Source organism: Meles meles, chromosome 6 (assembly GCF_922984935.1).
Source record: "Meles meles chromosome 6, mMelMel3.1 paternal haplotype, whole genome shotgun sequence".
Classification (NCBI taxonomy): Eukaryota; Metazoa; Chordata; class Mammalia; order Carnivora; family Mustelidae; genus Meles; species Meles meles.
Window position 1 is genome coordinate 62,227,220 of NC_060071.1, and position 13,489 is coordinate 62,240,708.

At 38.8% G+C, this 13,489-nt stretch overlaps 1 protein-coding gene across 1 annotated transcript in view; it reads left to right on the forward strand.

Moving 5' to 3' along the window:
- The first annotated feature begins 2,163 nt into the window (after positions 1-2,163).
- Positions 2,164-13,489, forward strand: part of FAM98B (family with sequence similarity 98 member B) — a 34,284-nt gene continuing 22,958 nt past the window's right edge. The window contains exons 1-3 of the mRNA XM_046007972.1: positions 2,164-2,256; positions 7,562-7,707; positions 8,865-8,999. Of these exons, the coding sequence (XP_045863928.1) occupies positions 2,186-2,256; positions 7,562-7,707; positions 8,865-8,999 (352 nt within the window). The 5' untranslated portion in view covers positions 2,164-2,185. The remainder of the gene's footprint in view (positions 2,257-7,561; positions 7,708-8,864; positions 9,000-13,489) is intronic.

Genomic DNA, 13,489 nt, shown 5'->3' on the forward strand with positions numbered 1-13,489 from the left:
CTGAGCCACCCAGGTACTTTTTTCTCCCATTTCAATGATGTCTGTTATTGATGTCTCTTTATTATTTCTATTTGTTTTTCTGGTATTTAATTTGTTTTGTTTTTCAGCTTATCTGGATTCACATTTAGATAATCAATTTTCAATCTTTTAAAAATTTCTAATATTTAGGGGCGCCTGGGTGGCTCAGTGGTTTAAGCCACTGCCTTCGGCTCAGGTCATGATCTCAGGGCCCTGGGATCGAGTCCCGCATCGGGCTCTCTGCTCGGCAGGGAGCCTGCTTCCCTCTCACTCTCTCTGCCTGCCTCTCTGCCTACTTGTGATCTCTCTCTGTCAAATAAATAAATAAAATCTTAAAAAAAATTCTAATATTTACATTTAATGCTATCTCTTTTCTTCAAAAAAAAAAACCAACACAAAACGAGTCTAGAATCTCTTCTAGCATCTGGCCTTTTTTCTTTCCCATGTACCTGTCATGCTTTTTTTTTTCCTTGTATTTTTAATCTTTCTTTTTTTCTGTGCTTCAGTTAGTAAAAATTGTAGAACACTCGAGATCAGCGTTAACAAAGAACAGTTACCTCATTTCTATTTGATATTTGTAGACTTAAGATTTTATTTATTTATTTGTCAGAGAGAGAGCGAGAGAGCAAGCACACACAAGCAGGTAGAATGGCAGGCAGAAGCCGAGAGAGAAGCAGGCTCCCTGCGGACCCTGGGATCATGGCCTGAGCTGAAGGCAGCAGCTTAAATGGCCTGAGCCATCCAGACGTCCCTTGTAGAGACTTTTTTGCCAAGATTACTAAAAATAGTGCTTTTTATGACTCTGGAACTCTTTAAAGGAGGCAACAACCATCCAAAACATACATTCTCTCTTTGGTTTAGGGATAAATTCATATACATTAAACTGCAAATAATTTTATGTTTAAAGCCTGGGTTATATGGTAGAGTAGTCATTACTGACATGGATTCAAATTTAGAGTTTTACAGTTTTATGGGTAAGCTTTTTATCTGTAGCAATAATAGAGAGAGAGAGGTGAGGGCATGACTTTTAGTGAACTGGGTCAAGGGATGTTATCTTCCACAAGGGAGGGGACAGTACGTTACAAGGGCCAATCATTTTGTGTCTGCACAACTCTCCCAAGACCCACTGGATATTCATGTAGGTGATATAACTGGTTTTTGTTTTGTTTTGGTTTAGAGAGGGGGAGAAAGAGAAAAGAGGGGCAGAGAGACAGAATCTTAAGCAAGCTGCATGCCCAGCACACAGCCCCATACAAGTTTGGATCTCAGGACCCTGAGATCATGACCTGAGACCAAATCAGGAGTCCCACTCCTCACCGACTGAGCCACCCGGGTGCCCAATGATAAAACTGTTAGTAATGATTTTACCTTAAATCCGGACTCTTTTACATATGAACGATTAAGTTTTTTGGTTTTTGGTTTTTTTTTTTTTTTTTTTTTTTTTTTGCATGGCTTAGAGAGTCTGAATTCTCCATGAATAGTACACAGAAGGAATATTGTTTGGTTTGGAACTTTATGGAGAGTGAGTCACAATTTTGGAAAATCACATCAACCACCCTACTCTGCCCACGCATTTTTGTTTCCTATGCCGCTCGCGTGTACTGTGTCAGCACTACAACACGCTGTCTGTGTGTGCGAGAGGATTCCACACAGACGGAAGCACCCCATCACCCCGCTGACCCACGTTTCACAGCCTAACAATATTTTCATACATTCCTTTTCCTTTATTCTTTTAAGTTGGAGCATTGCTGTGCATACTGATTTAAAAATAAGTGTCTCTGGATGGTATTACGTACCAATTTTAGCCCAAGATAACGATTCCATTTTGGGACTTTCGTTATTAAAAGAGAGATCCGGAGCCTGATAGGTTGAGAACAACTTGGGTGGAATCACGGTGTTTGCTAGGATTGAGTTCGACACACAGAAGAGACCCAGCACAAAGAAACCTTTTTATGTCTATAATTTACTGTTATCTTAAACACGTCTCACTGTTCTCTCAAGCAGCTTTCCTCACCGCCAGCGGATCCCCTGCGCCGGGAACAGTTAAGCCCCCAGTCGGAGGCGCTCCTCGGCAGTCCTGACTGAGACTCCGCCCGGAACCTTGGCGCCGTGACGCAGGTTTCCGGCGGGCTTCTTAGAGCGCCGAACAGCTTTGGGCCGAAGGACCATGAGAGGGCCGGAGTTGGGTTCCGAATCTACGATGGAGGGGGACGTTCTGGACACCCTGGAGGCGCTGGGGTGAGTATTCCCGGGGACGCCCTTCCCCCTGCAAACGTAAGCTCTCCCTCCGCCTGGCTGCTGCGGTCTCCCGCCGGTGGGCCTCCGCTGGGCTCCGGCATCTCGGTGGAGGCCTCCTTCCCCGCCGTACTCCCGCCGGCGCCGACGGAGTTAAGAGGGAGGCGGGAGAGAAATCCGTTTGGGGGGTGGAGCAGGGCCGGAGAGCTGGGGCGTGTGGCCCCCTCTTCCAAACTCCTGGCCCCGAAACTCCGTAGCCACGAGCCGCGGCGTTGGGGTGGAGCAGCAGGGCTCGCACCAGCCGGTCCGAGGAGGAGCGTTTCCCTGCCCCACGGGTGCTGTTTGTGTTGACGTAGTTGTCCCGCCTGGGGCTGTGGAGTGCTGGAACCTCGACTGCGGCTGGGGGCTGTTGTCTCCTGCCAGGTACAACCTGTGGCTTAATTAGGGCTGGGGAGGGAATCTCTTGCTTCCTTGACCGAGCAAGTGTCCAAGTTAAGTGTGGGTCCATTCATTCAACCGTTTCATCCATTTGTTAACTGCATATTACTGTGGCGTTAATATGCATTAATTAATGCATATTTATGTGCTAGGCAGAGGAAGGAGACAGTTTACAGATTACCAGTAGCTCACATAGTTGTTGAGGGCTACAAAGAGTCTACCAGAATTTACAGTTCAGAATGCCAAGTGCCGAGAGAACTCCTGGAATGACGTTAAATACTTCGAAGAACTGGGATCAATGCATGCAAAGTAGTCTCCCTCCCGCTGTTGTCATCCCAAACTTGTCCTGTGTATTTATTTAGCCTCTCTGGTACTGCCACCTCCTTATCCCCCTCCCCCCCACGCTCCAGGAAATTAGGTGCCTTTACCAGTCTTGTTCCAGCAACCTCCTACAGTGTGTTCTGGGAGAATAAATAGCGGCCGAATAAATGGGTAAATGAAGAGAAGTTCAAAGAAGAGAGTGCATAGAGATAGACATAGGGACAGATAGTTTAGGATTAAAAAATACACCTTACTTAAAGAGATTGGAGCCATCTGCACAATTGTTTGCCTTGCCAAATGCTGGAATTTCTTGAATGGGAAAGGCTGTGCCTTTGCACTTTACAGTTCTGTAGTGAAGTTTGAAAACCCCACCACCACCCCCTTTATTTTTTTCTAAGACTGCACTTACCTCTTCTCCAGTTGCTTCTTAGAGACCCTAGGATTATCTACTTTGTGATGTAACAAAAGCCTTGCACTTAGTAGATAGGTCCAGGATAAATGTTTGTCAACTGAAAGAACTGAGCCAGTGATCATTTAAGGGGCATTTTTATTCTGTGAAATCTCTTGTAAATTTTCACCTGACTTGGTTAAGGAGGTAAGCAAAACAAGTTAAAATACTAACTAGAAGTGTGTAGACCCCAAATAGTTTCAGATTCCAGGGCCTCCAGATAAAAATAGTATGATTCTGTAAGTAGTTTATGACAAAGAGAAAGTGCTTTTTTTTCTTATTTCATTCCTTGAATTTCTCCCCCCCCCTTTTTTTTTTTTAAAGATTTTATTTATTTATTTGTCAGAGAGAGAGAGGGAGAGTGAGCGAGCAAGCACAGGCAGACATACTGGCAGGCAGAGGCAGAGGGAGAAGCAGGCTCCCTGCCGAGCAAGGAGCCAGATGTGGGAATCAATCCCAGGATGCTGGGATCATGACCTGAGCCGAAGGTAGCGCTCAACCAACTGAGCCACCCAGGCGTCCCATCCATTTTTTTTTTTTTTTAAAGATTTATTTATTTATTTTGGAGGGGCTGGGTGGAGAAGCAGAGGGAGAGGGAGACAGAACCTTAAGCAGACAATACCCTGAGCACAGATCCTCATGAGGGACTCAATCTCATGACCCTGAGATCAGGACCTGAGCCAAAACCAAGAGTCAAATGCTTAACTATGCCACCCAAGTGCCCCAGATTTCTTTTTTTGTAGGCATTTTGAAAAATGAACTTTGCTATAATCTTGACTTTTACCAAGGAAAGTTAGTTTCAGATTATTCCATATAGAAAGTAAAACAGTTTATATACTTTAGAATTGATTTTTCCTGGAATAGCTGAGGGTAAAATTTTGAAGTTGATTTTTCTTACAATGATAATGAAATGTGGAAGGTGGTATTTATTTACAATATATGTTGTATTTGAACACTGTAACATACCCATTTAGTTTGTGAATAATGAATTTTCTGTTGTGACTGGACATTTAGCCTATTAGTGAAAGTTCTTTAGTTTATAAGGTAAAACTGGATACTAAAGGGAGGTGTTAAAAGGGAAAATGTATGTGAAAGAAGAGTTCAGTGATACACGTGAAAACTGGGTGGAGATAACTTTGCTTCTTCATCTGAGAGGAGGAGGCTGAAGCACATGATTTCAGAAGTCTTTTTTTAGTTCTGACCATCTACGATTTTGGAGAGGGGATCTCAGCCCTGGTTGTGCATCAGAATCATGTATGGAGCTTGTGAAATAAAAGGTTCCAGTCTGTTCTGTACAATATTGACTGGATCATGATCTTAAGGGGTACAGTACGGCATGCATATTTTTAAAAATCTTCACATCTTAGTTTGGAATCAGCATTATGGAAGGACGTTTATTTCAGTTATTTATTGAACACAGCTGTATGTTGAAAACTGTTCTGAGGAGTCATTTGTGTGCAGAACAGAATTGATCTCTGTCCCCGTGGCGCTTACAGTTCAGTGGAAAAACGGATGTGATCACACAAGTACTATAAACTTTAATAAGCTCTTTAAAGGAAAAGAGCAGGGTGACATGACATGACAGGAGGTGGACAGGAGTGAGATTCGTAGGAAAAGAGGACAAGGGTATTCTTAAATTGGGAACAAAAGATGAAAGCTCTTGAAGTGGAAAGGAACTTGCTGTATTAGAATAACTAGAAGGAGGCCCATGCACCTGGAGAGCAGAGAGCAGTGGCCAAGATAGTGGAAGATCTGATTGAAAAGTTAGGGGAGGATGAAAGCATGCAGCACTTTTTAGGCTGTGTTGTGGATTTTGTTCTTTGTTTTAACAGCATTGGGACATGTTTGAAGGATTTTAAATAAAAAAGGGAGAGATCAGATATCTAGTTTGAAAAGTTACTTCAGTAAGGCGGAGGTGCTTGGAGAGTTTAGTAGTCAGGGCAAGAAGTGATGACTGCTCGGTGGAGATGGAAGTGGAAAAAAGTGTGCACTGTAGAACTTAGTGATTGATTGGATATTAGAGCTGAAGGGGATGACGGTATCAAGGATTCATTTCTTCAGTAAGTATTGAGAACCAAAATGAAATGATACACCTTGGAATCTAATTTGGAAAGGGAAGAAAATGAAGATAGCAGGGAGGTAGGAAATACAGAGAATATGGAGTGACCAGTGGAATGGAGGTAGAAATGAGATCCAAGGAGAGTTGAAGGGGAGTGGTCAAAAGAGCAAGCTAAAAGAATAAGTAGTAGGTTGTGGTCAGGGAGTGACAGGTTTGATTTAGTGATTTTGGAGGTAGAGTAGTTCCCGGTGATGGCAAGGTCTAAGGGGTGCCTTACTGACATCTCATGGCAAAGGTCTGAAAAGATGAACTTCAGGAATTGAGAGCTCAGGATATTGTATAGGGTATGCATACAGGCAAATAGCAGAAATGGGATTGGAGAGAAAAACAGCACAAGGAATTTTGGAGAGTGTCCAAGTAATTAATAGGTGAAAACCACAAAAGGGAGAGTGGCAAGTCTGACTGGCCTCGCCTAAAGAGAGAAGGAGGTATTTATAAGATGGTGGGGGACCAATAATATGGATACTGTTTTGGGAAGCAAGAAGGGCAAAAACCCTACCATCTGTCCTTTAAGAACTTTCAGAGAGCAAAATCACCAAAGCTAGAGGTGGTAGGGATAATCTTTCCGACTATCAATCTAGAATAGTTTTTTGTAGATGAAACATAGTGGAAGAGTTTGGGTCAGTAAGTGGAGAGCTGGATCAGAGGTAAGCCAGTAGGGCATACAAATGACAAAGGGAAGGAAAGGGTCTCATATTTTATATGTTGGCTGATGGAAATGGAAAAGAGAAAGTAAATTAGTCATCGCCTGTGTCTTTGTGGGGGTTTGCCAGTGGCCCTAATGGATTGAAGATTGGATCACCAGAGCTCGAAGCAACTGTGTTTCCCATATAAGTGGCTCTGGGGGAGTCTAGGCCTAGGGGAGGTGTCCCCAGTGTTTGGAATAAGAGTAGCGCTTTCCTACTTAAATAAAAATACCTGAATGAACTAAGAACATAATAATAATCCCTATCTTATTAGATATGGCACTTAAGTGAGGTGATATACATAGCACATATACATAGAGCACTGGCCTAGTGTAAAAGCAGTTTTTGGTGTTAGTTGCCGTATAATTGTGATTATTATTAGATGTTTGGTTTTGTTAAATGCATTTTTTCTTCTTTTTATTTTTATGTAATTTGGTGAGCTGAGGCACTAAGATTTGTAGGAGTTTTTCCCCTTCTAAATTCAATATTTTTGGTGATCTGAAAAATTTTATTGAATTTTATAATCAGCATTTCAGTTAAAAATAACCTCACCAATGATAAGAATTAATTAAATTTATTCAGGAGTTTATGATTATTTCTTTATTGTAGAGATGAAAGTAATTAGGGGAAAGAAGATGTTTACTATTAAATCTCAGTAAGAGGCACAGTGAGATATGGAGGAAAGGTAACGTATAGAAGAATCAGTCTTGCCTGTAGAAGCAGAGACAGTGGTCTAGTCCCAGCTCTCTCTCTACCTGGCTGTGTCAACTGCCCAGGTTATTTCATTAACTTCCCTTATTAGCATAGACAGAAGTTTGAGTTCATATGGAGTGTTTGGGTTCAACTCTGGATTTAAATGCTAGTGTCATCACCTAGCTATTATCTTCTGATCCTACAGCATTAAGATCATGCTGACTTCACAGCATTGCTCTGAAGACCAAGTGAATTATAAATAAATATAATTATGGCTGTATCTCTATCTGTGCATGCCTGTTACTGTGCCTAGCCTGCTACTTAAGGCAGGTCTTAACCTCATTAAGCCTTAAGTTCTTACCAGCCCAATGAGGATTTGAAAATACTCACCCTTCATGACATTAATATGCTGACCATATTAAGAACTCTGCAGTTGCATTGTGAAAGCAGCCAGAGACAGTCTGTGAATGGATATCTTTATTGGCTGTGTTCTGCTAAAACTTTATTTACAAAAATAGGCAGCAGGCCTTGGTATAGATTACTATCAGGTTTTTTTTTCTTTTTTTTTTTTGTTTTTTAAACCTTTTATGTCTTCCTTTCTAGGTATAAGGGACCACTGTTAGAAGAGCAAGCCCTTACCAAGGCAGCAGAGGGTGGACTGTCTTCACCTGAATTTTCAGAGCTCTGTGTTTGGTTAGGCTCTCAAATAAAATCATTGTGCAACTTGGAAGAAAGTATCACTTCAGCTGGTATTGTCATTGTGTTTTATTTACTTTTGTATAATAGTAATGAAATGATAGCTTATGATTTATAGTTTTGCCTGTGGTTCATCTACAAAGAAAAAGCGTTAATATTATAATAAATATTATATTAATAATAATAAATAATTAATATTATAATAATAAATATTAATATTACGAATGACTACAGTATATAAGATTAAATATACTTAGGTTAAATTATATATTAATTCAAAGTTGGTTCTTAAGTTTATATAAGATTATAAATAACTGCTTACAGTGTTAACCTTAGTATTCTTTAGAAAAAGTAGAGTCTGAATTTGATTATTTAAACAGTTTAATTTTTGAATACTGCTTGTTTTAAATTAAGGTTTTGTTTTTGTTTCATTGAAGTAATTTGAGTTGCATTAGCAAGCCTGCAACTCAGGACATGGGTTTACATAGGAATACATAAAAAAACTCCTGTGCTACCTCAGAAAAGTTTAATTCATTTACTGTCTTGGTAACTGGAGTCCTTGTGGGTCTTCAGTTTGTAGAATTTCAGTGAGAGAACTAAAATGAAAATTTTTTTATGTTTGAGCATTTGATGGGGTACAAAGTAGTCTTCCCTTTTGAAGCTACCCTACTTTAAAATTTTCTTTTCTTGCCACATCCAATAGAATTCAAAGTAGCAAAGTAAAATTAGCTGAATTTAAAACATGTGGCACAAATTTCTACATAGTTAGATTGTGAAAGGAAGATAAGCAATGAGGCTTAATTAGATGATTGCATTTGTTATCTGAATCTGTAGAAATACAGTAGAAATAGATCATTTGCTCTGAAGCCAGTTAATAATTATAGCCATAGTAATGCTTTTAATATTTCAGTTACTGACATAAAATATTCCCAGTTTATCTGCTTTTGTGGAAAGTCTGTTGGAAAATATCCATCAGGGATTGAAATACAAAAATACATATCTCATGATTTGATACTTAAGTTCTTAAATTTAAGTATTACTTTCTCTAGAAGTTGTTTGATTACCTGAGCATTGGGGTCACATGTGTAAGGATTTAATTTCAAGTTGAAAAGTTATAATTGAATGTAAAATTGAAATCATTAGAGGTAGATTTTATAGTTTCAGATTAGATTGTAAATACTTAGTGTTTTATGACTTTTCTTTTTTAAAGGGAGAGATGATCTAGAAAGCTTCCAGCTTGAGATAAGTGGGTTTTTAAAAGAAATGGCATGCCCATATTCTGTACTCATATCAGGAGATATTAAGGACCGTTTAAAAAAGAAGGATGACTGTTTGAAGCTTCTATGTAAGTTACCTTTCTTTGAACATTTAAACTCGTGTGTTTTTTGTTATTTTCAGTATTTATGAAATTTCATTAGTGAAGCTTTAGAAATTTTGTTAGAAAAGTTTTAATCTGAAGCTGACTTAGAGATACTTACATAAATGTGGTATAAATTCTAGAGTGCTAAGATTTCAACTACTTATGATCAATTTGGCCAATATAGAATGCCCTGTGTTTGTGATTTATATATTATTTTAGTTATTTTTCTTTATGTAATTCATCTCTGAGCATGCATGACTAAATGACTAAAGTTGGTCATTTAGAGTCCTATTTATTCTTAAAACTCTCTGAAACTAGGCAGCTAAGTAGATTATTACAGCTTGTTTGTAGTGATAGACGTTGAATGACAGTTCAAAAATATTTACTGATCATCAATTACTGTACTAAAAACTGCTCTAGGCACAAGGGTTATATCTGTTTTTTAAAAAAATTGTGTTCTCTGGGCATTTGAATTCTAGTGAGTGTGGCCTATTTTTTTCAGGGGTGAGTTTGGAGTATTGATTACCCTACATCCAGATAGTTACCATAAATAATATGTCTGTTTGTATTGGGGTCCTTTAAATTTTTTTTTAATTCAGTTGAATTTCATGTTGTTTTGAAAGTTCAACAGTGACCATTTGAAAGAATTTTTGTAGCATCCTTATTACTGAAGATTTCTATTATTTTGGGTTGCACCATTTATAAAACGTTCCATGTGATATATTCCTAATAGTCTCTAGTGTTAGTAATGTTTGTTTCATTGGTGCAGGAATCATAAATGTTGAGTGGTACTGATAGTAGTCTAGACATTTGAATTACCTTGTGTGTGTTGAGGGGATAAAAATTATGTGCCCCCTGCCCCTATCTCTTGCCCTGTTTCCCCATCTTCCATTTAGTATGAGTCACTGACTTAGTGAACCATTGTTAATAATGGTAGGTTGTACAGTATCCCTTAGATATATTGGGACAGAAAGGAAGCTAAGAAGCAATGGCCTAGAGGAACTTTTATGCTCTTTCAGTCAGTGAGAACTATGTACTCAATTGTGTTTCCCTTTTTGCATTATCTGCTAAAAATCTGAGCAATAATAGCAATACAGATTTATGGTACAAGTAAAAGTGAAGAGGAGATGTAAGAGAAATTGGTATAGCTTTTTCTGATTCTGAAAATGCATGCCTGCAAGGTGGAGCATAACAGGGAATTAGTGTTAAATGGGTGTAGTATTTGTTGGGGAAGATAAAAATGTTCTGGAGTTGGATGGTGGTGATGGTTGCACAACAGTGTGAATGTATTAGATGCTGCTAGTCCTTGAAAATAGAATGGAAAATTTTATATGTTAAAAAATGATATAATCATCCTAGAAATCTTAAAAAGTAGAAAGAATTGTAAGGGAAAAAATCATTGATAATCTCACTCCCCAGAGAGAATCATTAATAACTTCTTGGTATATTTTCTTTTCCAGCTCTTTTCCTTTACACACATACATTTAAATAAGATTAGAGTCTATTATAGATACAGTTCCTTCTCTTCTTTCTTTTCATTTAATGTGTTGTGAGCATTTTTTCATTACTTAAAATTTTTTTTGGAAAAAATAATTTAAATTGGCTACATAACATTCTATGCTATGGGCATAACATTTTTACATAATGGTATTTAGATTCTTTTCTGTTTTTAATTTGTTCATATTTTTTAATTTGCTCATTCATATTTGTTGTTACTTTTACTTAGATATATTGCCATATTTTGATTCAGAGATATACCAGTTCACAGTCTTACCATCATCTCTTCCATCTTGAGTTCGACTGTCTTTAGAACATACTGATTAATAATCCTCTTCATATTTTTCTTGGGTGTGTTTGCAACATGTAAAAGATAAAAAGGTCCTTACTATGTGAAGAGCTTTTATAAATCAAGAAGAAAAAGATAAAAACTCACTGGAAAAATGTGTAAATTACAAAAGACATGAACTGGCACTCTACAGAAAAAAGTTTTAAAAAATTGCTTCTGAGGGGCGCCTGGGTGGCTCAGTGGGTTAAGCCTCTGCCTTTGGCTTGGGTCATGATCTCAGGGTCCTGGGATTGAGCCCCGCATGGGGCTCTCTGCTCAAGAGGGAGCCTGCTTCCCCCTCTCTCTCTGCTTGCTGCTCTACCTACTTCTGATTTCTCTCTCTGTCAAATAAATAAAATCTTTAAAAAAAAATGCTTCTGAACATGAAAAGATGCAACAGTATTTCTAGAGTTAAAGAGTTACAAAAGTAAAATGACAGAATACCATTTTTCACTTTAATAGGCGAGTAAATACCAAAAAAATTCATTGGATTAGGCGGGAATAAGCATTCTCATATATGATAGGCATGAAAATATGGGAGAATAACTGTATAACCTTTTAGAAGGGCAAATTCTCAGTATCACTGTTAAAATTCACCTACCTTTTTTTTTTCACCTACCTTTTGACTTGGAAATTCCATGACTCAATACATACCTATTTCCCTAAGTGTACAAAGATATACAAAAATGATGTTTGTTATGGCATTATTCATAGTAGTTAAGTAGAAATGGTATATTCTGGGTGCCTGGGTGGCTCAGTGGGTTGGGCCTCTGTCTTCGGCTCATGTCGTGATCTTGGGGTCCTGGGATCGAGTGCCGCGTTGGGATCTCTGCTCGGCAGAGAGCCTGCTTCCCCCACCCCCACTCCTCTGCCGGCCTCTCTGCCTGCCTCTCTGCCTACTTGTGATCTCTCTCTCTCTGTCTGTGTCAAAGTAAAAATAAAAAAAAGGTATATTCTTCCAGTGATACCATTATATAGCCATGAGAATGAAAATAGATCAAATGTACTGATATGGACTGATTTCTGCTGTATTGGTAAATTAAAAAAATATACAGAACATGTGCCGTATGCTCTTATTTGTATAAAAGAAAAGTGTGTAGATGGTAGATGTGCATTCTCCATATACATACACATATGCCTAAAAAGATACCCAAGAAATTAGTATTGATTGCCTCTAGGGAGGGGAAATCTGAAGATCTGTGGTGGGAAGAAGACTTTTTACTATATTGTTTGCTGTCTGAATGGATTAGCACTTGAAGTATTAGACTGAACTCTTGTTTGTAGAATTACATGGAACACATTTCCCAGAACAAAGGCAGACCAACTTGGGTTCTGTCCAAAATACAGATTTTTGAAGAACTGGTGATCTGTTTAAATGAAGTTTTGAAATCAGAAGGACTTTGGCATAGTCCTCATAAACTTGATACATTTTGGTATTAACTTTTTGTGGGATCTTTTGACTGTCACGTGTAAACTTTGTGAAAAAGTCTTTAAGTCAGTGACTCTCAATCCTGCCTGCCCATGAGAATTACCTTAGTTCTAATAGCATATAGAAGCTCAATTCCTGCTTCGGATCTACTGGTTCAGAATCTTTGAGGGTGGGACCCTGACACCTCTACAGGCATATCTCAGAGAATACTGTGAGTTGATTTCCAGACTACTGCAATAAAGTTAGTATCATAGTGAAGCAAGTCAAATGAATTTTTTGGTTTTCTAGTGCATAAAAAAGTCATATTTACAATATACTATAGTTTATTAAGTGTGTAATAATAGCATTATGTCTAAAAAATGTACACAGCTTAACTAAAAATGCCTTATTGCTAAAAAATACTAGGTGTCATTGAGCTTTCTTTTTTTACTTATTTTTTAATTATTTTTAAAGATTTTATTTATTTGACAGAGAGGTCACAGGCAGGCAGAGAGAGGGGGAGGCAGGCTCTCTGCTAAGCAGAGAGCCTGATGCGGGGCTTGATCCTAGGACCCTGAGATCCCGACCTGAGCCAAAGGCAGAGGCCCAACCCACTGAGCCACCCAGGTGCCCCTGTCATTGAGCTTTTAGTAGGTTGTAATCTTTTGCTGGTAGAAGGTCCTGCCTCTGCCCTAATGGCTGCTGGCTCTTCAGGGTGGTGGTTGCTGAAGGTTAGTTGGCTGTGGCAGTTGCTTAAAATAAGGCAGCAGTGAAGTTTGCCACATCATTCGACTCTTTTATAAACAATTTCTCTGTAGTATGTGATGCTGTTTGATGGCATTTCACCTACAGGAGCACTTCTTTCAAAACTGCAGTTTATCCCCCCAAACCCTATTGCTGCTATATCAACTAAGTTGATGGAATATTATAAATCCTTTGTTGTCATTTCAACAGTCTTCACAATATTTCACCATGAGTAGGTTCCATCTCAAACCATTTTCTTATCCATAAGAAGCAACTCCTCATCTGTTAAGTTTGGTATGCGACTGTAGCAGTTTGGTCACATCTTCAGCTCTACTTCTAGTTCCCTTGCTATTGCCACCACATCTGCAGTTACATCCTCTACTGAAGTCTTAGACCCCTCGAAGGCATCCACAAGGGTTGGAGTCAGCTTCTTCCAAATTCCTGTTAGTATTTTGATCTCTACCCATGAATCATGGATGTTCTTAATGGCATCTAGAA